Source organism: Oncorhynchus kisutch, linkage group LG23 (genome assembly GCF_002021735.2).
Source record: "Oncorhynchus kisutch isolate 150728-3 linkage group LG23, Okis_V2, whole genome shotgun sequence".
NCBI classification, from domain to species: Eukaryota; Metazoa; Chordata; class Actinopteri; order Salmoniformes; family Salmonidae; genus Oncorhynchus; species Oncorhynchus kisutch.
The window spans coordinates 18,063,739-18,091,470 of NC_034196.2; the positions used below are offsets into that span (position 1 = coordinate 18,063,739).

The 27,732-nt window shown below is 44.3% G+C and overlaps 1 protein-coding gene and 1 long non-coding RNA gene across 2 annotated transcripts; one reads left to right on the forward strand and one right to left on the reverse strand.

Annotated features, from left to right (window-relative positions):
- The first annotated feature begins 4,756 nt into the window (after window positions 1–4,756).
- Window positions 4,757–23,065, forward strand: LOC109876022 (adenylate kinase isoenzyme 1). The gene is made up of 7 exons (XM_020468500.2): window positions 4,757–4,912; window positions 8,091–8,130; window positions 8,949–8,984; window positions 9,542–9,705; window positions 9,956–10,072; window positions 22,118–22,309; window positions 22,582–23,065. The coding sequence occupies exons 2-7, from the start codon at window positions 8,124–8,126 to the stop codon at window positions 22,648–22,650; spliced, it is 585 nt and encodes a 194-aa protein (XP_020324089.1). The 5' UTR covers window positions 4,757–4,912; window positions 8,091–8,123; the 3' UTR covers window positions 22,651–23,065.
- A 99-nt stretch (window positions 23,066–23,164) lies between these two features.
- LOC109876019 (uncharacterized) lies at window positions 23,165–24,971 on the reverse strand. Its single transcript, XR_002252914.2, has 3 exons — window positions 24,673–24,971; window positions 24,456–24,522; window positions 23,165–24,323 (listed from the first exon to the last, which is right to left on the reverse strand). It is a non-coding gene; the product is annotated as an uncharacterized LOC109876019 (long non-coding RNA).
- Between the last annotated feature and the right edge of the window lie 2,761 nt (window positions 24,972–27,732).

Sequence of the window (27,732 nt, forward strand, 5' to 3'; positions counted from 1 at the left end):
GACCACAAACCTTTCATTGGGCACGCCACGTCATTTAAACGTGGAAATGTGGGTAACATTTGGTTGAGACGTTAGTCAATGAGATTTCAAAAAGACAGCCAGGAGTTTCCTGAATTCCCAATGTGTTATCACTATGCGTTCAGCCATTTAAAGGCATACCAAATTGCAAATGGTTATACAATGACAGATATTTTGTATTTATTCAACAACTTAATACGTTATCACTGTACATCTTGTATTAGCACAACCAAATGACCTGGATTGCAGTTTACATAGTGTAAGTAATCAATGATGTTCAAGATTCTACACAGATCATTATAGCAATTGTGAAGCTCTCCACAGACCTGCAACCTTTGCATGCTATCATCTTGAACATGCACACTTTCTATGATGACATAAGAAGACATTTATAGTTACAGTAGGCTAACCTCAAAAAGTGGCCATGGATGTGTTACTGATTTTAAGGTTGAAGAAATACTCTTACATTCGATTCTAAGATAGCCTCAGCTTTAGGCTGTTTACTGTATTACAAAGATTATTGAATTGTGTTTGGTTGACAGCACAATCAAATATCGACATTTAAAGGGTATCTAATGTTTAGATAGTTTCATCTGAGCCACTGGCTTAATCCTATTCTTGAACTTATTTTTGGTTTAGCTGGAGACGTGAATCCAACATTTAATATGTTAACTTGTTGATAGGCTATTTACTGTAGTGCAAAAGTTATATTGAAATGTGTTTGGTTGTCAACAAATTCCAGTTTGTCTACAAATTAAGAATTTATATTGTAAGGGATTTCCTCCTCTTCTTCCGAAGAGGAGAGGCGAAACGGATCAGAGGACCAATTTGCGGCGTGGTAAGTGTCCATGGTTCTTTTAATATGTAAATTTACTCATGAACAACTGATACAACAAAACAAGAAACGTGTGAAACCCTCAACAGCCCTATCTGGTGCAAAACACAAAGACAGGAACAATCACCCACAAACACACAGTGACACCCAGGCTACCTAAGTATGATTCTCAATCAGAGACAACTAATGACACCTGCCTCTGATTGAGAACCATACTAGGCCGAAACATAGAAAACCCCAAATCATAGAAAATCAAACATAGACTACCCACCCAACTCACGCCCTGACCATACTAACTAAATACAAAACACAGGAAATAAAGGTCAGAACGTGACATATATGCTGGATTCACGTCTCCATCTCAACCAAAAATCAAGTTAAAGACTAAGACTGAATAAAGTTCAACTTTATTTAAAGTTAATTTAAAGTTTGATTGCATTTAGTCCTATTCTTTAAACTTAGATGTTTGTTTGGAGACAAACTGGAATTAAAACCAGACTAAGTCAGTGGCACAGATAGAACTATTTAAGCAGAAGATATTATAAATCTTCTTCAAATGTTGATATTTGGTTGCATTAACAAGCAAACACTAATTCAATATGCAGTTTGTCTTCCAATTAGTAATTGGATTCACGTCTCCATCTCAACCTAAAGTCAAAGTAAAAAAATAGGACAACATTTCATCTAATCTAACTTTGAATGTACTTTAGATAAAGTTGGATTTAACTTAGATTTTTGAAATGGCGACATGAATCCAACATAGAGTCTTAATGATTAACTTGAAGAATACTTTTGAAATCAACCAAAGCTTGAAACTATAGGCCTATATGTATTGTTTATTTTTCAGTTGAACCCTGTGTTGAATTGAAACAATCGCTGTTGATGACTTTGCAAATGCTTATATAGGCCTAAATAGTATCATTCATGATATATGATGTGTAAAGTATGGTTAGATTTAATTTGTTCGGTTAAACTTAGCCTTTGGAACGACTTCGATAGCAACAGCTAATATATTTACCTATCAAGGGGTCTCTCAATAATCATTCTCATGATAGCACATTGGTAGTAGTCTGTGTTCTGTTCAATGTTCTCTACCTAAATACCCCAGTTCATGTTGTTAAATTCAAAAGATTACAAGACAAAAAATTGCTCACACCATTCAAATCAACGAAGGGCAGTTCTGAACAATTTAAACTGGATTTGAAAGAGATGATTGATTCTCTGTTTAAATGCGGAAGACACATTTCAGTTGAATGCATTCACTTGTACAGGTTGTATAGGTATCCCCCAATCATATCTGGCTCTATGCCCTCTCTGATTCATGGCATTGAAAGCTTTAGCAGGATTCTTTCTCTTCACAACTGACTATGTGATTATTGCATCTCAAAGAGTATAACTTTTTTTGACAATTTCGATACCTTTAGGAAACAAAACACGTTTTATTAAGGAGGATGGGATTCAGCACGCTTATAGGGAAGGACATTCAACAAGCAAAGCACTTACACAAATGACTGATGATTGGCTGAGAGAAATTGATGATAAAAAGTTAGTGCGGCTTTTGACATTATCAAACATAGTCTGCTGCTGGAAAAACACAAGTGTTATGGCTTTACACCCCCTGCTATATTGTGGATAAAGAGTTACCTGTCTAACAGAACACAGAGGGTGTTCTTTAATGGAAGCCTCTCCAACATAATCCAGGTCAAATCAGGAATTCCCCAAGGCAGTTGTCAAGGCCCCTTACCTTTTTTCAATCTCTACTATAACGACATGCCACCGGCTTTGAGTAAAGCCAATTTGTTTATGTGTGTGGATGACTCAACACTATACACGTCAGCCACTACAGTGATTAAAATGACTGCAAAACTTAACAAAGAGCTGCTGTTAGTTTCAGAATGGGTGCAAGGAATAAGTTAGTCCTAAATATTTCAAAAACTAAAAGCATTGTATTTGGGACAAATCATTCACTAAACCCTAAACCTCAACCAAACCTTGTACTTAATAATGTGGAAATTGAGCAAGTTGAGGTGACTAAACTGCTTGGAGTAACCCTGGATTGTAAACTGTCATGGTCAAAACTGTTGATACAATAGTAGCTAAGATGGGGCAAAGTCTGTCCGTAATAAAGCGCTGCTCTGCCTTCTTAACAACACTATCAACAAGGCAGGTCCTGCAGGCCCTAGTTTTGTCACACCTGGACTACTGTTCAGTTGTGTGGTCAGGTGCCACAAATAGGGAATTAGGAAAACTACAATTGGCTCAGAACAGGGCAGCACGGCTGGCCCTTAAATGTACATGGAGAGCTAATATTAATGATAGGGTTGGCAGGTAGCCTAGTGGTCAGAGCATTGGACTTGTAATCAAAAGGTTGCAATATTGAATCCCCGAGCTGAGTAGGTAAAAATCTGTCGTTCTGCCCCTGAACAAGGCAGTTAACCCACTGTTTCTAGGCCGTCATTGAAAATAAGATTTTTTTCTTAACTGACTTGCCTAGTAAAATAAATAAATATGCATGTTAATTTCAAAGTGGAGGAGAGATTGATGTCATCACTACTTGTTTTTGTAAGAAGTGTTGCCAAGCTGAATGCACCGAGCTATCTGTTTAAACTACTATTTTATCTTTTTTTGTGTGTAATGTAAGTGTCTTGATGTGTTTGGACCCAAGGAAGAGTAGCTGTTGCTTAAGCACCAGCTAATGGGGATCACTAATAAAATGCAAAAAAATACAAATGAGGGATTGTAACTTTAAAGACAATTATATCAGAATAACATTTTGTGGATAGAACAATATAGACCCAAGCTCTCGAAATATAATAGCTGAGCTGTGATGGGCTTGGTTAAAACCCTGAATGGGAGACTAAATGATCAGCTGTAGATCAAATCTCCAGTAGGAGGTGGTGCCCAGCTGTCACGTTCTGACCATAGTTCTGTTATTTTATTCTTTGTTTTAGTATGGTCAGGGCGTGAGTTGGGGTGGTCAGTCTATGTTTGTTTTTCTATGTTGGTTTTGTGTTCGGCCTAGTATGGTTCTCAATCAGAGGCAGGTGTCTCTGATTGAGAATCATATTTAGGTAGCCTGGGTTTCACTTTTGGTTTGTGGGTGTTTGTCTTCCGTGTCAGTGTTTGTCGCCACACGGGACTGTGTCGTTCATTTCACGTTTACTGTTTTGTATTTCGTAGTGTTCAGTTTATGTTTTAAAATAAACATTATGGAAACTTACCACGCTTCGTTTTGGTCCTCCGATCCTTCTCGCTTCTCCTCCTCAGAAGAGGAGGACGAGGTTCGTTACACCAGCCTATTGTTAAAAACAAATATATATACATATATATAATGTTGAATTAATGACGTTGTTTCAAAAGTACAAATTCAACACATTTTATACAAGGTTTGTCTATGCTGAAAATTGGTTACAATGATGACATAATCCTGAGGTTGAAATGTTACCCTACTAAACAACAATTGATTACTTTTTTCAAATCCAATGTATTTTCCATGTAGATTCCACGTCAGAATACATTGACAAATTACATTTAAACAACTTTGATTCAACCAGTTTGTGCTCAGTGGGCTCCTTTGTACAGTAGCAGTGTGTTTCCCTCCTGACCTCCCCAGCAGTTGGTTCAGTCCATATTAAAGGAACTACATCTCAATCTGCAGTAGGTTGATAATCCCCCCCCTTAACTGACTTCCTCGTTAGCTTGGTGTCTCCCTAGCACTCTCTCTCTTCCCCTCGATTACACAACCTCTCCTTAATGAAGCAGGGCGTAACATTTAAATGCAAAGGGAGCAGCCGCGGATCGAACACACAACACAACAATAATTAATCCTTAGAGCAGCACACTGCCTGCAAACCCTCCCCCTCCCTCTCCTTCTGTCTCTCGCCCTCCCTCCCTCTCCCTCTTTTCCCAGAATGCACTGGTGTCTGAGCAGGCTGAGCTGCGCTATAAAAAGAAGGAGGAAGGAGAGGGAGGGCCACCGTGCATCAGGGACACTGCTCAGACACACACAGGATACAGGGACAGTGACACTGGTGGACAGATCTGCACCGTTACAGAGAGGTCAGTACAGTACAGACACACAATGGCAGCAGTGCAGAAGAAGAGAGAGTGCAGGAAGTATGGCTTGGGGGCTTGTTGTGCTGCAGGAACACAGAGAGAGGCTTGTGAGGGAATAGTGAGCAGGGCTGCTGGACTGGCTGGAGAGAGAGAGAGAGAGAGAGAGAGAGAGAGAGAGAGAGAGAGAGAGAGAGAGAGAGAGAGAGAGAGAGAGAGAGGAGCATTTGCAGTGGCGCCTGACCTTAGCTGTAACTGCTTCTCTGATGCATTCATTTAGAGGCTATGGAAAGCTGACAGCCAAAGGAAGCGTGTGTCATTCTATGTGTCATCCACCATGGCTGTGAATGGACTAGACTATCGCACAGTATTTATAAATCCCAGTGACTGACAAGAGCATGCCTAGGCTGCATGCACAGAAGGAGATAAAAAGAACAGGCTTGGCTGGATTTTGACTCGCTCATCTTTTATTGAGCTGTCATGAAGTTCAACTGGAATTTCCTACATGTTCCTGTGCCGGTCCTGTTGCTTCTCCCCTCATGTTATTTTTGCATTCAGACATCAGCCTACCTGCTTTGCAATATGACTCTATTTACAGCATTTTGCATTCTGATTCTATTGATTCTTCTCAGTTAATGGTGCAGCTCCAAAACAGTGAAGCCCTACAGCCTGGAAAACACACACGCACACGCACACACACACACACACACACACACACACACACACACACACACACACACACACACACACACACACACACACACACACACACACACACACACACACACACACACACACACACACACACAACAAGCTACAGTAGACCTCTCTCTCTCGCCCTCTCAGACTACAGAATATCATAACTCAGACTGGGCTGATGATGTCAAAGAGTTTCACTGCTTTCCCTTAAAGGCATATCACCACTATTAAAGTAGCAGTACCACAGGAGGACCACATACAATACAGTATATCACCTGCTTTGCACAACAGCGAGCAGGGAATACTGCAGTTGTAATGACGGATTATGTGCTTATTGCGAAATACTATATGCTACACTTTCATTGGCTTTCCCAGCTGCAAGTGCAATACAGCATTCCATGTGCTTTCTGGGAATAGTTGACATGGTATCTGGAAACAACTGCACGGGGGACTGACAGGGTATTTTTTATAGGTGGGGAAAGAGAGGTGCACAAAAAATGTACAGTCAACGTAAAGGTCAATGTATGTGGTCAACATTGTGCAGCGTAACACAATATAACACACTTGTTACGCCTCATGTCAAATCAATCATACTTCATAACGGTAACCCCAGCTGCCTGGGACATGTCTGGTCCTCCCCTGACTGGAGGCTGTGAGTGTTTGGCATTCCAAGTAGGCTGGAGACCCTGATGAGAGCACCATAATAGGCCAGGAAGGGAGTCCCAAAAGGGCACAGCACAGACTCAGATGCCTGGGTGACATTTACAAAGACCACAGGGTCAACAGCCCCTACATAAAACCCTGGACCTGGACTACTGAGCCTTCAGAAAAAGGAAGATAGAGTAGGGTAGATCCTCTCAGCTCTGTCAGGTTGGATGGGTGTTGCTGCACAGCTATTTTCAGGTCTCTCCAGAGATGTTAGATCGGGTTCAAGTCCAGGTTCTGGCTGGGCCACTCAAGGACATTCAGAAACTTGTCCCGAAGCCACTCCTGCTTTGTCTTGGCTGTGTGCTTAAGGTCATTGTCCTGTTGGAAGGTGAATATTCGTCCCAGTCTGAGGTCCTGAGCGTTCTGGAGCAGGTTTTCATCAATGATCTCTGTACTTTGCTCCGTTCATCTTTCCCTTGATCCTGACTAGTCTCCCAGTCCCTGCTGCTGAAAAACATCCCCACAGCAAGATGCTGCCACCACCATGCTTCATCGTAGGGATTCTGCCAGGTTTTCTCCAGATGTGATGCTTGGCATTCAGGCCAAAGAGTTCAATCTTGGTTTCATCAGACCAGAGAATCTTATTTCTAATGGTCTGAGAGTCTTTTAGGTGCCTTTGGCAAACTTCAAGCGGGCTGTCATGTGTCTTTTACTGAGGAGTGGCTTCCGTCTGAAGGCCTGATTAGTCGAGTGCTGCAGAGATGGTTGTTCTTCTGGAAGGTTCTCCCTTCTCAACAGAGGAACTCTGGAGCTCTGTCATAGTGACCATCGGGTTCTTGGTCACCTCCCTGACCAAGGTCCTTCTCTCACGATTGCTCAGTTTGGCCGGGTGGCAAGCTCTAGGAAGAGTCCAGGTGGTTCCAAACTTCTTCCATTTAAGAATGATGGAGGCCACTGTGTTCTTGGGGACCTTCAATGCTGCAGACATTTTTTGGTACCCTTCCCCAGATCTGTGCCTCGACACAATCCTGTCTCGGAACTCTACAGACAATTCCTTCGACCTCATGGCTTGATTTTTGCTCTGACATGTACTGTCAACTGTGGGACCTTATATAGACAGGTGTGTGCCATTCCAAATCTTGTCCAGTTGATTTAATTTACCACAGGTGGAATCCAATCAAGAAATATCTCAAGGATGATCAATGTAAACAGGATGAACCTGAGATTAATTTCGAGTCTCATAGAAAAGGGTCTGAATACTTATGTAAATAAGGTATTTCTGTTTTTAATTTGTAATACATTTGCAAATATTTCCAAAAACCTGTTTTCGCTTTGTCATTATGGGGTGTTGTGTGTAGATTGATGAGGAAAAACATGTATTTAACCCATTTTAGAATAAGGCTGTAATGTAACAAAATGTGGAAAAGTCAAGGGGTATGAACACTTTCCGAATGGACTGTACATTATAAGAAAGTAGCAAGTTCAGGCGTAAGTGGTTATTCTCACTTACACATTTTCTCTTTTGCTTGGACATCAACTGTCTTAATGTCAAACCTGAGAAAGAGTATAGGCTTTACTACAATATAATGAATATGAATGTTTTCAGATTAGATTATGTAATTTGCAGTAATGAACTTTTAACAGAGATTCGTAAGTATACTAAGATAAACTACTGACCAATATTACCGTCTTTAGTTCTCTTTGAAATTATATGGGTGACTAATTTAAATAAGAAAGTTAGATTGTTTTACCAAAATATTTGCATAGTTGCAGTTGAAATGTGATACTAGCTCTGAATGTACAAGCTAACATCTGTATTCTCTGTCTTCTATTTCAGTTAAAAGGAACAACCCTTACATAACAGATCAAGATGGCAGGTAATTATGAGAAATCATTTTATGTTGGTCAGCCTTTTACATAAGACTGTTTTCATGGTGGAAGTGCATCCTTAGGATATGGTGACCTTTGCTAGTTATTTTTGATATTGCAACAGCTGAAACGAACATACTGTACATTCACAGTTAACACAACACTCACATGGGAAAAAAGTTTATATGAGTTTGTAGCTATACATTCTATTGTTGTTGATAAATCGATGAGGCAAACATGGATTTCTTAGCAACTTCTTATAGCTACTACTTATCAGTGACTGATACATTTTTTCCATTGAGAGATATATTTGCACTGCTTGTGCAAATCCAATCCAGATGTAATAAGACTTTACTAGAAAGTACTTTTGGATTCCCTAGTGACTTTAACATGGCATTTCCTCATGTTAAATAATATTATGCATAAACTTCCCAAATTGCTACCAAATGTGTGTGACTACAGTGAATTTGGGTGAACTTACCCCAGAATTCTAGTTAGGGGTCATCTTCTATGTGGTCACAAAGCATTGTGGTTGGTTATAGTTGCCAAGGTAACTCCATTGTAGTCTAATTAGGCAGAGTAGAGCATGGCACGCTAGCAGCAGTGCAGTGCAGTGAGGTTCCGTGTCAAGATGGGTTGCTCAGCCAGCAGCTCTGGACGATTTGTCCATTCTGATGATGGTTTATTACACTGTCACGTTTAAAACATTTTTATTACTTGGTTTACTCTTAGCAAGCTGCAGGGTTAATGAGTAACCTAAACGTCTAAAGTTGTTTCTAGAACTACCAAGACTCACATGTTGCTCTGTTGTCTCTGTTCCTTCTAGACAAAATCAAGGACACCAAGATCATCTTTGTTGTGGGTGAGTGAAATAGATTTTTCCTCTAATTTTGTGAAACTCCACACAAAATCAGAATCAACACCATCAGGCAACACAATACAACATGTGTACATGTTCTAAATGCCTGATATTCGTAGGCCATCACTGTAAATAAGAATGAGTTCTTATTAACTGACTTGCCTAGTTAAATAAATGTAAAATAAAATAAATAAAATAAAACATTAGATGTGTAGACAACACTTCTCTTGAAGGAATGCACTAAAGTATACAGTAAATACATACAACAGCCCTCTTCCAACCACACTTCCAACCATCACTAAGGTTATGGCTTGATGAAATTTACCAACCATCACTAAGGTTATGGCTCGATGGAATTCACCAACCACCAGTAAGGTTATGGCTAGATGGGATTCCCCAACCACCAGTAAGGTTATGGCTAGATGGGATTCCCCAACCACCAGTAAGGTTATGGATAGATGGGATTCACCAACCACCACTAAGGTTATGGCTAGATGGGATTCACCAACCGACCAAACACCACTAACCCCTCGCCTGTCCTTTTTGTACGTGTCCCCAAGGCGGGCCTGGCTCTGGCAAGGGCACCCAGTGTGAGAAGGTGGTGGCCAAGTATGGCTACACCCACCTGTCCTCCGGGGACCTGCTGCGTGCTGAGGTGGCCTCCGGCTCTGAGAGGGGCAAGACCCTCCAGGCCATCATGCAGAAGGGAGAGCTCGTACCCCTGGTGAGTGGCTGCATTTGGACAGCTTTTCGAATCATATCCACAAAGCACTTACTGCATAACAGCACGTCAATTAATTTCTGCTGAACTTTTTGCAATAAGCACCAATAAATCAGGTAAATACCAATTGTTATAGGGGTGTTATTGTGTTCATAGTTATTTATCAACACAGAAGTAAAACTGTTCAAACATCTTTCTATGAGGGTGAGTTTGTTTCATGTCAATAAATAGTACACGTGCTTTCCTCCTATAGGACACAGTCTTGGACATGATCAAGGATGCCATGATCGCTAAGGTTGACGTGTCCAAGGGCTTCCTTATTGATGGCTACCCCCGTGAGGTCAAACAGGGCGAGGAGTTCGAGAAGAAGGTAAGAGGAGACAGGAACATGGATTCACATTTAGAAAATCCTTACTGTTCCCAGGGGCGGACTTTGTGATTTGGAGGTCCCAGGCAGAGGCCAGTCTGAGGCCACCCCTCCTCCCCGTCCCTTCTCAAAAAGGTGTTATGGGATTTATAGTAAAGACATGTAATTTATCTGTAAAAATGTATTACCTTTTAATGTGCCATGAACACAACCAGTCATGATGTTTTCATCTGATTGTCCCAAAAAAAATCACTTTTAAAAAACTGGTTACCTTAGTATGTTCATCCAAAATAATTCCAGCATGCGAACAGTGCACTGTGCACCTGCCAACTTTCCTTCAATTCGCAAGTGGCTCACCAGAGAAAGCATTCGATCGAGCGAAATAGTGCCCCTCTGCTTTACAATATGTAGCCCATGTATCTGATACTGTCTGGCCAAAAAGAGTATGACATGCCTTAATCGTTTTGGCCAGACACCATCCGATACATGAGCTACACATGCACATACATGTCCTCTGCATCGACGACGATGGCAGTATTATCAGCAGCACCTGTATATCTTAGAGAAATAAGCTACAAACATAATAAGAATTTATCATGGAATTACCTGTATACCTTTGATGTGGAAATGCTGTATAAAATTCACTCAAATAAAATGTTCAGCCCAGTACCAGGTTACTGTCACGACAGTCGATGCATCTCCTTGTTCGGGCGGTGCTCGGCGGTCGATGTCACCGGTCTTCTAGCCATCATTGATCTATGTCTCATTTTCCATTATCGGGATGTCTCCTGGTCTGACAAACAACTCTGTAGCTAGGGCCACCTTCCACCACTGATGTCGAAGGCAAACATTGGCGGATGTGGTGGATGAGACGTAGCCCATGCAAAACAGATATCTCTATCTTAAACAGACGGATTTAGATTTTTTTCAATTATTTATTTATTATGCCTCAAGCACAGTAAATGATGTGAACCATGCCTCGAACAAAAGAGATCTCAGAAGAAGAATTGTTGACTCGCATAAAGCTGGAAAGGGTTACAAAAGTATCTCTAAAAGCCTTGATGTTTATCAGTCCACAGTAAGACAAATTGTCTATAAATGGAGAAAGTTCAGCACTGCTGCTACTCTACCTAGGAGTGGCTGTCCTGCAAAGATCAATGCAAGAGCACAGCACAGAATGCTCAATGAGGTTAAGAAGAATCCTAGAGTGTCAGTTAAAGACTGACAGATATCTCTGGAACATGCTAACATCTCTGTTGAAGAATCTACGATACATAAAACATTAAACTAGAATTGTGTTCATGGGAGGACATTGTGTTCAAGAAGCCACTGCTGTCCAAAAAAAACATTGCTGCACCTGGATGTTCCACAGCGCTACTGGAAAAATATTCTGTGGACAGATTAAACTACAGTTGAGTTGTTTATAAGGAACACACAACACTATGTGTGGAGAAAAAAAGGCACAGCACACCAATATCAAAACCTCATTCCAACTGTAAAGTATGGTGGAGGGAGCTGCTTGCTACCTCAGGGCCTGGACAGCTTTCTGTCAACGGAAAAATGAATTCCCAAGTTTATCAAGACATTTTGCAGGAGAATGTTAGGCTATCTGTCCGCCAATTGAAGCTCAAAGAAATTGGGGGTTGCAACAGGGCAACGACCCAAAACATAGAAGTAAATCAACAACAGAATGGCTTCAACAGAAGAAAATACATCTTCTGCAGTGGCCCAGTCAGAGTCCTGACCTCAAGCTGATTTGAGATGCTGTGGCATGACCTCAAGAGGGCAGTTCACACCAGACATTCCAAGAATATTGCTGAACTGAAACAGTTTTGTAAAGAGGAATGGACCGAAATTCCTCCTGACTGCAGGTCTGATCCGCAAATACAGAAAACATTTGGTTTGAGGTTAATGCTGCCAATGGTCAACCCGTTATTAAATCCAAGGGTTCACATACTTTTCCCTCCCTGCACTGTGAATGTTTACATGGTGTGTTCAATAAAGACATGAAAATGTATAATTATTTGTGTGTTTTTAGTTTAAGCAGACTGTGTTTGTCTATTGTTGTGACCAAGATGGATATCAGATCAAATTTTATGACCAATTTATGCAGAAATCCAGGTATTTCCAAAGGGTTCACATACTTTTCTTTGCCACTGTATTTTTTTATTAATATATACAAGTCATTGTTCATACACCTATTTCTATTTGGAGGTAGCTGTCCCAAACCCTGATTCCTAAACTTCATGTTCGAAAATAAAGCAATTCATGATTTGTGTATATATTTTTTTACACTTATTTAAATAGAACATCTTGAGTTGTTCTATTATTACGTTCAAAGATAATGATCTAATTATTAGTTGTGTTTATAAAAATTAAATAAAATCTTTCTCTGAAAAATGCTGTCCCCACTTTTGACCTTAACTGGAGTTGTGTATAAAGGGTGTGACCATTGAGAGAGTTGAAAAAGTTAAACTGCTAGGTATAACATTGGATGGTCAAGTCATATTGACAAAGTTGTTATGAAGATGGGGAGAGGTATATCTGTTATAAAAAAATATGTTCTGTGTTTTTGACACAAACATCAATTGTACGAGTTGTTCAGGCTCTGATCTAGTCCCATCTTGACTACTGTCCGGTAATATGGTCAAGTGCAGCAAAGAAAGACATAGCAAAGCTGCAGCTGTCTCAAACCAGAGCAACACGCCTTGACCTTAATTGCACATACAGAACTAACATCAACAACATGCATGCCAGTCTTTCCTAGTTGAGGATGGACGAAATATGAACTGCTTCTCTTCTAGTTTTTATGAGAAGTATTACTGTGATAAAAAATCCAGATTGTTTGCAGAATCAAATAACTTTCAGCTCAGACACCAATACATACCCCACAAGGCATCCCAACGGGGATCTCTTCACAGTCCCCAAGTCCAAAACGAATTCACAGCAACGGACAGTTTTATATAGAGCCTTGATCTCATGGAACTCCCTTCCAGCTCCAATCACTTAGGCAAACAGCAAAATGACCTTTAAAAAACGGATTAAAAGACAAATCATGGAATGGTGGGGACTGTAAGGGGACACACACAAACACACCCACACACAGACACTCCTAACACACACACTTATGGTTTTGGGACTAAAATATATGTTCGCTGGGATGCCCACATGAAAGACAGCCAGCCATATGTTAGCAATGGTGATTTTTTTAAGAACAAAATTTGTCAAAATCGTCACAACTGAAACAATAGAGGTCTCATCTTTGTATCTGTGCCAGCATGGAGTCTGTGACAGCACCAGCAGCATCTCCAATCTAAAGTTGCATGCGCCATGCTCTACCAACTGAGCTACAGAGGACCACCATGTGGGTAGTGGACAAGTGCAAACTTCAGGAAAAAGTGTAGAGTATTGAAATGCATAGCCAGCAGGGGGGGCTCCAATCCTCCAAGATCCCAAACATTGACATCTATTTGGCCAAAACATAGACGTCTATAATGTGCTTTACTTTACTGTACTAAACTATACTCTGTGCTCTATTATACTGTGCTGTACTGTAACCTACTCTACTGTACTGTACTCTACTGTGCTCTGCTATACTGTAATGTACCCTGCTGTACTGTAACCTACTCTACTGTACTGTACTCTACTGTGCTCTGCTATACTGTAATGTACCCTGCTGTACTGTAACCTACTCTACTGTACTGTACTCTACTGTGCTCTGCTATACTGTAATGTACCCTGCTGTACTGTACCCTACTTAATTAAGTTTACTTTACTTGAGTTTCTAACAATTGAAGAAAGGGCCCTTGGACTCTTGATCTAGTGGTCTTGGTCTTGAGACCACTCAAGACCACATACAGACCTACCTATGACTGACACTTGACAGTAAAAGTAAAAACAAGAAAGTCAAAATAAGACATAACAAAAAGTAAGTTTGAATGACACTGTTGTTGTTACAGTGTTGTTACAGTGAATGCTGGTTTGCCTGAGGCTGATGAGGTGCAGGTGTTTGTACACAAACTCTCATTCAAATGCACCCTGGGGTGGCAGGGTAGCCTAGTGGTTAGGGTGTTGGACTAGTAACCAGAAGGTTGCAAGTTCAAACCCCTGAGCTGACAAGGTAGAAATCTGTTGTTCTGCCCCTGAACAGGCAGTTCCTAGGCCGTCATTGAAAATAAGAATTTGTTCTTAACTGACTTGCCTGCTTAAATAAAGGTTAAATAAAAAACACATATGGACACACACACATGTAAATAGTGCCATACATGCACTCAAACGTTTTTCATTGGCCTTGCTGTTATGGTTTTTTTGCATTGTTTTCTGTTTTCCTTTGTCTTTGTCTTTTTTCTCTTTTGTTCATTTTGTTGGTTGTTGGTGCATTGGGAGGGGGGGGGTACTCGGGGGTGGGGAATGGATGGTTGAGGGTCCACTCTTGGGGAACTGTGGGGGGGGATCTTGGAGGGCTGGTGGGAGATCTGTTGACGTGCCCTTGAGCAGGTCGTTGACCCTGGTTGCTTCTGTGTGTCGCTCTGGATGGGAGATCTGTTGACGTGCCCTTGAGCAGGTCGTTGACCCTGGTTGCTTCTGTGTGTCACACTGGATGGGAGATCTGTTGACGTGCCCTTGAGCAGGTCGTTGACCCTGGTTGCTTCTGTGTGTCACACTGGATGGGAGATCTGTTGACGTGCCCTTGAGCAGGTCGTTGACCCTGGTTGCTTCTGTGTGTCACACTGGATGGGAGATCTGTTGACGTGCCCTTGAGCAGGTCGTTGACCCTGGTTGCTTCTGTGTGTCGCTCTGGATGGGAGATCTGTCGACGTGCCCATGAGCAGGTCGTTGACCCTGGTTGCTTCTGTGTGTCACACTGGATGGGAGATCTGTTGACGTGCCCTTGAGCAGGTCGTTGACCCTGGTTGCTTCTGTGTGTCACACTGGATGGGAGATCTGTCGACGTGCCCATGAGCAGGGTGTTGACCCTGGTTGCTTCTGTGTGTCGCTCTGGATGGGAGATCTGTCGACGTGCCCATGAGCAGGGTGTTGACCCTGGTTGCTTCTGTGTGTCGCTCTGGATGGGAGATCTGTTGACGTGCCCATGAGCAGGGTGTTGACCCTGGTTGCTTCTGTGTGTCACACTGGATGGGAGATCTGTTGACGTGCCCATGAGCAGGGTGTTGACCCTGGTTGCTTCTGTGTGTCACACTGGATGGGAGATCTGTTGACGTGCCCATGAGCAGGGTGTTGACCCTGGTTGCTTCTGTGTGTCACACTGGATGGGAGATCTGTTGACGTGCCCATGAGCAGGGTGTTGACCCTGGTTGCTTCTGTGTGTCACACTGGATGGGAGATCTGTTGACGTGCCCATGAGCAGGGTGTTGACCCTGGTTGCTTCTGTGTGTCGCTCTGGATGGGAGATCTGTTGACGTGCCCATGAGCAGGTCGTTGACCCTGGTTGCTTCTGTGTGTCACACTGGATGGGAGATCTGTCGACGTGCCCATGAGCAGGGTGTTGACCCTGGTTGCTTCTGTGTGTCACACTGGATGGGAGATCTGTTGACGTGCCCATGAGCAGGGTGTTGACCCTGGTTGCTTCTGTGTGTCACACTGGATGGGAGATCTGTTGACGTGCCCATGAGCAGGTCGTTGACCCTGGTTGCTTCTGTGTGTCGCTCTGGATGGGAGATCTGTCGACGTGCCCATGAGCAGGGTGTTGACCCTGGTTGCTTCTGTGTGTCGCTCTGGATGGGAGATCTGTCGACGTGCCCATGAGCAGGGTGTTGACCCTGGTTGCTTCTGTGTGTCGCTCTGGATGGGAGATCTGTTGACGTGCCCATGAGCAGGGTGTTGACCCTGGTTGCTTCTGTGTGTCGCTCTGGATGGGAGATCTGTTGACGTGCCCATGAGCAGGGTGTTGACCCTGGTTGCTTCTGTGTGTCGCTCTGGATGGGAGATCTGTCGACGTGCCCATGAGCAGGGTGTTGACCCTGGTTGCTTCTGTGTGTCGCTCTGGATGGGAGATCTGTTGACGTGCCCATGAGCAGGGTGTTGACCCTGGTTGCTTCTGTGTGTCACACTGGATGGGAGATCTGTTGACGTGCCCATGAGCAGGTCGTTGACCCTGGTTGCTTCTGTGTGTCACACTGGATGGGAGATCTGTTGACGTGCCCATGAGCAGGGTGTTGACCCTGGTTGCTTCTGTGTGTCACACTGGATGGGAGATCTGTTGACGTGCCCATGAGCAGGGTGTTGACCCTGGTTGCTTCTGTGTGTCACACTGGATGGGAGATCTGTTGACGTGCCCATGAGCAGGGTGTTGACCCTGGTTGCTTCTGTGTGTCGCTCTGGATGGGAGATCTGTTGACGTGCCCTTGAGCAGGTCGTTGACCCTGGTTGCTTCTGTGTGTCGCTCTGGATGGGAGATCTGTTGACGTGCCCATGAGCAGGGTGTTGACCCTGGTTGCTTCTGTGTGTCGCTCTGGATGGGAGATCTGTTGACGTGCCCATGAGCAGGGTGTTGACCCTGGTTGCTTCTGTGTGTCACTCTGGATGGGAGATCTGTTGACGTGCCCATGAGCAGGGTGTTGACCCTGGTTGCTTCTGTGTGTCACACTGGATGGGAGATCTGTTGACGTGCCCATGAGCAGGGTGTTGACCCTGGTTGCTTCTGTGTGTCGCTCTGGATGGGAGATCTGTTGACGTGCCCTTGAGCAGGTCGTTGACCCTGGTTGCTTCTGTGTGTCACTCTGGATGGGAGATCTGTTGACGTGCCCATGAGCAGGTCGTTGACCCTGGTTGCTTCTGTGTGTCACACTGGATGGGAGATCTGTTGACGTGCCCATGAGCAGGGTGTTGACCCTGGTTGCTTCTGTGTGTCACACTGGATGGGAGATCTGTTGACGTGCCCATGAGCAGGGTGTTGACCCTGGTTGCTTCTGTGTGTCACACTGGATGGGAGATCTGTTGACGTGCCCATGAGCAGGGTGTTGACCCTGGTTGCTTCTGTGTGTCGCTCTGGATGGGAGATCTGTTGACGTGCCCTTGAGCAGGTCGTTGACCCTGGTTGCTTCTGTGTGTCGCTCTGGATGGGAGATCTGTTGACGTGCCCATGAGCAGGGTGTTGACCCTGGTTGCTTCTGTGTGTCGCTCTGGATGGGAGATCTGTTGACGTGCCCATGAGCAGGGTGTTGACCCTGGTTGCTTCTGTGTGTCACTCTGGATGGGAGATCTGTTGACGTGCCCATGAGCAGGGTGTTGACCCTGGTTGCTTCTGTGTGTCACACTGGATGGGAGATCTGTTGACGTGCCCATGAGCAGGGTGTTGACCCTGGTTGCTTCTGTGTGTCGCTCTGGATGGGAGATCTGTTGACGTGCCCTTGAGCAGGTCGTTGACCCTGGTTGCTTCTGTGTGTCACTCTGGATGGGAGATCTGTTGACGTGCCCATGAGCAGGGTGTTGACCCTGGTTGCTTCTGTGTGTCGCTCTGGATGGGAGATCTGTCGACGTGCCCATGAGCAGGGTGTTGACCCTGGTTGCTTCTGTGTGTCACACTGGATGGGAGATCTGTCGACGTGCCCATGAGCAGGGTGTTGACCCTGGTTGCTTCTGTGTGTCGCACTGGATGGGAGATCTGTTGACGTGCCCATGAGCAGGTCGTTGACCCTGGTTGCTTCTGTGTGTCACACTGGATGGGAGATCTGTCGACGTGCCCATGAGCAGGGTGTTGACCCTGGTTGCTTCTGTGTGTCACACTGGATGGGAGATCTGTTGACGTGCCCATGAGCAGGGTGTTGACCCTGGTTGCTTCTGTGTGTCACACTGGATGGGAGATCTGTTGACGTGCCCATGAGCAGGGTGTTGACCCTGGTTGCTTCTGTGTGTCGCTCTGGATGGGAGATCTGTTGACGTGCCCTTGAGCAGGTCGTTGACCCTGGTTGCTTCTGTGTGTCGCTCTGGATGGGAGATCTGTTGACGTGCCCATGAGCAGGGTGTTGACCCTGGTTGCTTCTGTGTGTCGCTCTGGATGGGAGATCTGTTGACGTGCCCATGAGCAGGGTGTTGACCCTGGTTGCTTCTGTGTGTCACTCTGGATGGGAGATCTGTTGACGTGCCCATGAGCAGGGTGTTGACCCTGGTTGCTTCTGTGTGTCACACTGGATGGGAGATCTGTTGACGTGCCCATGAGCAGGGTGTTGACCCTGGTTGCTTCTGTGTGTCGCTCTGGATGGGAGATCTGTTGACGTGCCCTTGAGCAGGTCGTTGACCCTGGTTGCTTCTGTGTGTCACTCTGGATGGGAGATCTGTTGACGTGCCCATGAGCAGGTCGTTGACCCTGGTTGCTTCTGTGTGTCACACTGGATGGGAGATCTGTTGACGTGCCCATGAGCAGGGTGTTGACCCTGGTTGCTTCTGTGTGTCACACTGGATGGGAGATCTGTTGACGTGCCCATGAGCAGGGTGTTGACCCTGGTTGCTTCTGTGTGTCACACTGGATGGGAGATCTGTTGACGTGCCCATGAGCAGGGTGTTGACCCTGGTTGCTTCTGTGTGTCGCTCTGGATGGGAGATCTGTTGACGTGCCCTTGAGCAGGTCGTTGACCCTGGTTGCTTCTGTGTGTCGCTCTGGATGGGAGATCTGTTGACGTGCCCATGAGCAGGGTGTTGACCCTGGTTGCTTCTGTGTGTCGCTCTGGATGGGAGATCTGTTGACGTGCCCATGAGCAGGGTGTTGACCCTGGTTGCTTCTGTGTGTCACTCTGGATGGGAGATCTGTTGACGTGCCCATGAGCAGGGTGTTGACCCTGGTTGCTTCTGTGTGTCACACTGGATGGGAGATCTGTTGACGTGGCCATGAGCAGGGTGTTGACCCTGGTTGCTTCTGTGTGTCGCTCTGGATGGGAGATCTGTTGACGTGCCCTTGAGCAGGTCGTTGACCCTGGTTGCTTCTGTGTGTCACTCTGGATGGGAGATCTGTTGACGTGCCCATGAGCAGGGTGTTGACCCTGGTTGCTTCTGTGTGTCGCTCTGGATGGGAGATCTGTCGACGTGCCCATGAGCAGGGTGTTGACCCTGGTTGCTTCTGTGTGTCACACTGGATGGGAGATCTGTCGACGTGCCCATGAGCAGGGTGTTGACCCTGGTTGCTTCTGTGTGTCGCACTGGATGGGAGATCTGTTGACGTGCCCATGAGCAGGTCGTTGACCCTGGTTGCTTCTGTGTGTCACACTGGATGGGAGATCTGTCGACGTGCCCATGAGCAGGGTGTTGACCCTGGTTGCTTCTGTGTGTCGCTCTGGATGGGAGATCTGTTGACGTGCCCATGAGCAGGGTGTTGACCCTGGTTGCTTCTGTGTGTCACACTGGATGGGAGATCTGTTGACGTGCCCTTGAGCAGGTCGTTGACCCTGGTTGCTTCTGTGTGTCACACTGGATGGGAGATCTGTTGACGTGCCCATGAGCAGGGTGTTGACCCTGGTTGCTTCTGTGTGTCGCTCTGGATGGGAGATCTGTTGACGTGCCCATGAGCAGGGTGTTGACCCTGGTTGCTTCTGTGTGTCACACTGGATGGGAGATCTGTTGACGTGCCCTTGAGCAGGTCGTTGACCCTGGTTGCTTCTGTGTGTCACACTGGATGGGAGATCTGTCGACGTGCCCATGAGCAGGGTGTTGACCCTGGTTGCTTCTGTGTGTCGCACTGGATGGGAGATCTGTTGACGTGCCCATGAGCAGGTCGTTGACCCTGGTTGCTTCTGTGTGTCGCTCTGGATGGGAGATCTGTCGACGTGCCCATGAGCAGGTCGTTGACCCTGGTTGCTTCTGTGTGTCGCACTGGATGGGAGATCTGTCGACGTGCCCATGAGCAGGTCGTTGACCCTGGTTGCTTCTGTGTGTCACACTGGATGGGAGATCTGTTGACGTGCCCATGAGCAGGTCGTTGACCCTGGTTGCTTCTGTGTGTCACACTGGATGGGAGATCTGTTGACGTGCCCATGAGCAGGTCGTTGACCCTGGTTGCTTCTGTGTGTCACACTGGATGGGAGATCTGTTGACGTGCCCATGAGCAGGTCGTTGACCCTGGTTGCTTCTGTGTGTCACACTGGATGGGAGATCTGTTGACGTGCCCATGAGCAGGGTGTTGACCCTGGTTGCTTCTGTGTGTCGCTCTGGATGGGAGATCTGTCGACGTGCCCATGAGCAGGGTGTTGACCCTGGTTGCTTCTGTGTGTCACACTGGATGGGAGATCTGTCGACGTGCCCATGAGCAGGGTGTTGACCCTGGTTGCTTCTGTGTGTCACACTGGATGGGAGATCTGTCGACGTGCCCATGAGCAGGGTGTTGACCCTGGTTGCTTCTGTGTGTCGCTCTGGATGGGAGATCTGTTGACGTGCCCATGAGCAGGGTGTTGACCCTGGTTGCTTCTGTGTGTCGCTCTGGATGGGAGATCTGTTGACGTGCCCATGAGCAGGGTGTTGACCCTGGTTGCTTCTGTGTGTCGCTCTGGATGGGAGATCTGTTGACGTGCCCATGAGCAGGGTGTTGACCCTGGTTGCTTCTGTGTGTCACACTGGATGGGAGATCTGTTGACGTGCCCATGAGCAGGGTGTTGACCCTGGTTGCTTCTGTGTGTCACACTGGATGGGAGATCTGTTGACGTGCCCATGAGCAGGTCGTTGACCCTGGTTGCTTCTGTATGTCACACTGGGTGGGAGATCTGTTGACGTGCCCATGAGCAGGGTGTTGACCCTGGTTGCTTCTGTGTGTCACACTGGATGGGAGATCTGTTGACGTGCCCATGAGCAGGGTGTTGACCCTGGTTGCTTCTGTGTGTCGCACTGGATGGGAGATCTGTTGACGTGCCCATGAGCAGGGTGTTGACCCTGGTTGCTTCTGTGTGTCGCTCTGGATGGGAGGCTGTCGACGTGCCCATGAGCAGGGTGTTGACCCTGGTTGCTTCTGTATGTCACTCTGGATGGGAGATCTGTTGACGTGCCCATGAGCAGGGTGTTGACCCTGGTTGCTTCTGTATGTCACACTGGGTGGGAGATCTGTTGACGTGCCCATGAGCAGGGTGTTGACCCTGGTTGCTTCTGTGTGTCGCACTGGATGGGAGATCTGTTGACGTGCCCATGAGCAGGTCGTTGACCCTGGTTGCTTCTGTATGTCACACTGGGTGGGAGATCTGTTGACGTGCCCATGAGCAGGGTGTTGACCCTGGTTGCTTCTGTGTGTCGCTCTGGATGGGAGATCTGTTGACGTGCCCATGAGCAGGTCGTTGACCCTGGTTGCTTCTGTATGTCGCTCTGGATGGGAGGCTGTTAGATGACTAATGTGATGCAGTTGTTGAGCAGCTTCACTACAAGTATATTGTATGTTTTAATTGTTCAATATTCAACATTCAATAAAGTAATAATAAACACTTGACACTGAAATGCCTGGTATTTGACCAAAATAAAGATAAAGTGATCATTTAAACATCTAACAACATAAAAATGTTTTATGCATAAGTAATTCAATCAACATTGAACATTTTACAGAGAACAATAGAGATTATATTTCTCTAAATAAAATGTAAAGGTTTTGGAAAAAAATCATGTTTTTACTATTTTGTAAATTTGGTATGCGAATCGAAGATGAATCTGTAATAGAATGTTAATCAAAATGATCCCTGCTGTGCATGGTTCTCCCTTTATAGCAACTTTTCCCACTATGTTTCAGCAGTGACACATTTAGTGGGGTGGTAAGGAATTCAGGTACATATTTCAGATATGCAATACAAAGTGTGTGAGTAGTATATATGTCTACCTGACATGTGTGCTAAAAGTTTGGAGAAATAGGATTTAAATGGACATTTTTACACTACTTCTGTAGAACGATCCATACATGAACTTACGAGGTGTCCTGTCCATTCATAAATCACCAATAGCTCAATATTCCTCTATTTCCCATTGATCTTCTCTCAATAAATATTTAGATTTTTCCCATCACCTCCCACTTAAGATGCCTTTATCATTTCAAAAACCTTTGTGTTCACCATTTTGTCTGTCTTCTCACAGATCGGAGCTCCCTGCCTGCTGCTGTACATTGACGCCAAGGGTGAGACCATGGTCAAGAGGCTGATGAAGCGCGGTGAGACCAGCGGCCGAGCTGACGACAATGAGGAGACCATTAAGAAGCGCCTGGACCTGTACTACAAAGCCACCGAGCCAGTCATCGCCTTCTACTCCAGCCGCGGCATCGTCAGGAAGGTGAGGCTGGAACTAATAGCTATAGGCTACTGTCATGAGATAAAAGACAGAGGAAGTTTGTCATGTATAGCACAGTGGAATAATTTTATTTGTATTTTTAAATGGCACGTAAAAAAATTTATACAATGTGACAGTACACCCAAGTGTCTCATCTCACATCTCTCTGAAAAATCTAACACTCTCTCGCTCACAAAATACTCTTCACTTTGCAATGACGATGCCACCCCCTTTGTAATCTAATTTCATGCCTTTCTTTCTCTTGTTCTCCTCAGATCGACTCCGAACTGCCTGTGGATGAAGTCTTCGGACACGTTGCCAAAGCTATCGACGGCCTGAAGTAAAAAGCAAACATGACTGGATCTAAATGTATTTTTGGTTATGTCCATTTTATACCGAAAAAAAGCAACAATCTGCTGAGCCACCTTGGTTATAATGAAAGGCCATTAAAGAACAGCGATGCCTTAATTCAACACTGTACTTCTCCTCCAGCAATAATCTCTTGTTACAGTTCACCAACCACAACCGACACCCATATACGGCCATATTTACAAGAATGTCACAACTTCTCGAGAGTCTACTGTTCACTTCCTGTTTGCCTGCCATGTCTTGTCCACACTTACAGTACTGTAAGTCTATGTGTGTGTGTGTGTGTGTAGGTATTTATGTGTATGTGTGTGTGTGTCTGTGTGTGTGTGTGGTTTTCTAAAAACCCTATCTGTTCCTCTGTCTCATTAAAACATCACCTTCAAACCCTAACCAAACAACTGCATATTTATTTAATATCTGACAGAAGAGACCTTCTCAATTGGATAAATAATAGGTTGATACAATCTCACAGAATAGCACACACACACATATACACACACACACACACACCCTTACTGTTAGTGCTGATCTCAGCTCTATGTAATTAAAAGAGGGGGCTGTCAACACTTCGCCTGACCTTACATGTACAATGCCTTCCTGGGTTGGGCTCGGCTGCACTCTCTACGCTCATGTGTCGCCATATGGGCACTGGAGTATATGGGAAAGCATGGAGATTAGACTCCTTTATGCTTGGTGCTAAATGTCATGCATTGACAGACATGGCAGCAGGCCATATCCATCATTCAGGATATAGTATAGTTCTCCCACAGCAGGAAAAGTACAATAGTTGTAAAAGAAAAGAAAATAGAGTATGTTCATATCTTATTCCACTCTCTAACAGCTCATGATATGTCTCATCACATAACAGATCTGCTGTGTCTTGAAGGGATCCTATTTGAGTCAGAAAAGGATATTCATTTGATAGGTAAGACATATAAAACCTTGCAGAGAGCCTATCCAACAGACAATCTCTTAGAAAAAAATTAACTATTGGAATCAAGACTAAAAAAGAACTGATATCAGCACACGATGGAGGAATGTTGGAACATAACTAACACATTTACAGCTAACATTGTACTTTTAATCCAGTATAAACAAATGTACAGAATATATTATACAAGACAAAATTCACAAATTCTACAGCACAACGGCAGAGGCATGTCTTAAGTGTAAAACTAACAACGACTCAATAATCCATGCCTTCTGGGAATGCTATAAAGTCCAGAAGCTATGGGCAGAGTTATAAAGTTGGCTCAGAAGTATTATACTCTAAAAAGAAAAGGTTCCTGGAAGATCTTTTAGGGGTTCTTCAAATTGAAACTGGGGGAACCTTTAAGTTCTTAAAAAAAAACTTTAATGGTTCCTTGAATAACCCTTTGGGGTTTCCCCCCATTATTTGTATTATTAATCAGCATAACAATAACACAATAGTTTAGTAGTCAATGTTTATTATGATTTTAGTGGCAAAGCAGAATTCAAAAATATAAATATTAGGTAAACTCCCAGCAGAGCTCCAAGTTCAGTCAATATTTTCTCTGGCGTGTTAATATGTTGATATCCTTCGTATCCATAGCAAGAATGATTTTGCAGTGAATGGTGATCGAACAGGTTTCCAGTTATATTCATCAGCGTGTAGGGAGGATGAAATCTGTGAATACAAAAATAATAATTATACAGATGATTAACAAAGCATGCACATGGCAGTATTCATACCTTGGTTTTTGTGGTAAATGTGAATGAAAGAACTGTTCACTTTTGACAACGGTTTTCATACACATACCTTGTCCATGTAGAGACGTCTGGAATCTACATAGAAGAGCTCAGGAAGGAAGAAGATGGCTGCTGTGCTATAAGGTTTTAGAGAAACCATTAATACAAATTAGATGATAGCCTACATGTGATCTGTATAGCATTATGTGACAAACCAATACCAATTGTACACAGTGGTGGAAAAAGTATCCAATTGGCATACTTGAGTAAAAGTATAGATACAGTACCTTATGTCACGTTGGTAACAATGATTCGGGAGACAGGCGCAGGAATGCGTAATAGTTTTTTTTGTTATACACCAAATTACGGCGTGCAGTAAAAAGGAACGGGGACTAAGACCAAACAACCACGTACAAAAAAACAGGATTGAAACCCAAACAAAAGAGTGAGGAGTACATTGAATAAATACACACGCGCACAATGATTAACACACGGGACAAAACCTGTAATCTGAAGGCACGAAAGCACGAAAGCCCAAAACACACAGCACAGGTACTCACACGCACCAACGGACATTGTAACACTAATCAACCCCCCCCCCCAATGGAAACCAAAGGGCACATATATACAAATAGTAATCAGTGGGAATAGGGGACAGGGGCCAGGTGTGCGTGAAGAAAGTTCCGGAGGGACCCGTGACAGTACCCCCCCCCCCCCCCCCCCTCACGCGCTGCACTGGCAGCGCAACGAAACAACTTGTGTGTACCATCATGCATTAGGATACCAAAATGGGCCAGTTCAATCAGCCTTTCACATTGTAGCCTACATCACATAAAACATTTAAGAGTAAAAATGTCAGATTGAGCCGTTATTGACTTGGGGACTTTACAATGCATTCCATCCACCAGCCATCATACAACTCCGTGGAGGCTAGTGGAGGGAGAAATGGGGAGTATCGACAAAACGCTTGATAGGGCAACATGTACACCTAAAACCTTAGGCCAACACGATATAACAAATGCACCGTATGACCTCCAGATCCCGTCTTGTCCATCTCCCACGTCATGCACCAAAGCTATTTGCTAACACACAGCCTTGCCCTTGTATCCAAAAGGAAACCTGTGAGCCGGCGCATGGACACTTTCACAAATTTCCCCCTCCGACTGACGTGCTGCTGACTGGCGACATGGAAACCAGTGGCACCGTGCTGAAAACCTGCGTCAACCCGCTGAACTGGCGACAGAAGAGGATGACACAGAGCGCCGGATTGTTTCCTGTTATTCTCCCCCCCACAAGCTTATAGAGGAGTCGCACCTTGAACGCCGATGTGTACGTGCAGTCTGTCTGTATCGTCTGGGACGCTGCTATGCTAGGCATGTGGGTGTTTATCTACCTAGCCGTCTTTGATGAATGGCCAATGTACTGTAGTCCTCCTCCTGTGTCTACTTACATGTAGAGGGGAGTCTACAACGAGCTGAGAGTTTGTGCTTGTTTTATTGAACAGGATCTGAGTTATGTGATACTTACAAGTCGCCTGTGTTTGTTCTTCCATGGAGTTCTGGAGGAAAGAATGTTATCTAGGGTATCCCCCCTCTAAGTCTGGTGTCAACAAGCTGAAATTGTATACATTTTCCTAATACAGGACATGAGTCTGGAGTCATGAGTCAAGTGTTTTTGTAGGCTTCATAGCATACACCAAATCCTATAGTCAAGTTCTTACACAGGACTGGTACTATAGCACATGTATAGGTTACAGAACATATTGAGCAATAATTATATATTCCAAACAAACACAAACTGCCTCTATTTTTTGTAGATTTTCATAAAAAATATCCAATCTATTTGAAAAGGTTTCTTCCAACACTTTCACAAACATATTAACCTGCTTGTAGGCCAACAGTAGGCAATGTAATACCACATACATTTCAATCCTTGTTCCTGTTCTGTTCTTAGCAACAACAACATTCAAATATCTGCCCTTGGTCCATATACGGCACAGGGTTATAAACATTGTGGCACCGCCAATGACTTCGCCTATTCTTGACCAGAATACGGCGAAAAATATATTCAAAGCTCAAACACATGAGAATGATAGTCTTGTACTGTGATATGTTCTTTTAAATGAAAAGCCTGTCGTGTGTCTCCATGAAGGCTGCAGCCATTGTTACAGTATGAAATTATGAATGTGTAATTTATCCTTCACTGCAGTCACCTGTTATGCCCTCTCTGTTTCTCTGTTCCCAAAAATACAATTTATTAATTTGTCTATCAAATAAGAGATTTGACAAGGGGACAATTGCCGGATATCATCATCACAACATCATAATATTCTATATTTGTCACGTTCGTCATAACGATGAGACCAAGGCACAGAGTGAGATGAATACATACTTCTTTTATTAAAATGAAGAACACTAAACAAACTAACAAAACAACAAAACGAACATGAAGCTATAAGACACGAGTGCTGATATGCAACTACACATAGACAATAACCCACAAAACCAAAATGGAAAATTGCAACCTAAATAGAATCCCCAATCAGAGACAACGATAAACAGCTGTCTCTGATTCGGAACCAATTCAGGCCACCATAGACCTACATATACCTAGACATACCAAAACCCCATTGAAATACAAAAAACCCTAGACAAGTCAAAAACACACATACCACCCTCGTCACACCCTGATCTAACCAAAATAATAAAGAAAACAATTATAACTAAGGTCAGGGCGTGACAATATTAGTAATATGTTTATACATTAGAATGTCTTATTTTAACTCTGGAATTACATCCCTGGTTACAATATCTAAATGTGTTATAAACAAAACAGTCTCGAGGATTGAGAATTAGTGCACAAGTTACAACACCACAATAGAGGAATAAATAATGATTGTTGTAGCAATATTTTCCTCAAGAGGGCGGTGTGATACCCAGTTGGTTGTGAAAACTGAAGTGAGATTCTTCCAAAACCCAGGGATCATCATCATCATCATCATCGTCATTCCATCTGAGATTATAAGGACACAAGCCCTTTACTTATGATAAATGGCTACGTAACATTGTGGGTTTCTACAATGATATTACGATGTAATAATGCTGAATGGATTATGGAAAGAACAAACTCATTCATACTTGTCTTTTTTAGACTTTCTTTTCATTCATTGGGTTGATACCTGTCGACCATATGTGATTGCTGTCGATTCACCTGAGTTGCAAAATCTCAAAGAAATCCCTGGGTTGTCTTTTACAATGTACTGTGCTGTCTTTCACAATGTACTGTGCTGACCAGAAATCCGGGCATTGACGTGAGTGAAGAGAGGCTCTGATCAGTGGGAGTGGTCC

Excerpts from the sequence above, each read along its gene's own strand:
- LOC109876022 (XM_020468500.2), top strand. Across the intron at positions 9,706-9,955 it reads AGGGAGAGCTCGTACCCCTG|GACACAGTCTTGGACATGAT; the intron begins GTGAGTGGCTGC and ends TTCCTCCTATAG. Across the intron at positions 10,073-22,117 it reads GCGAGGAGTTCGAGAAGAAG|ATCGGAGCTCCCTGCCTGCT; the intron begins GTAAGAGGAGAC and ends GTCTTCTCACAG.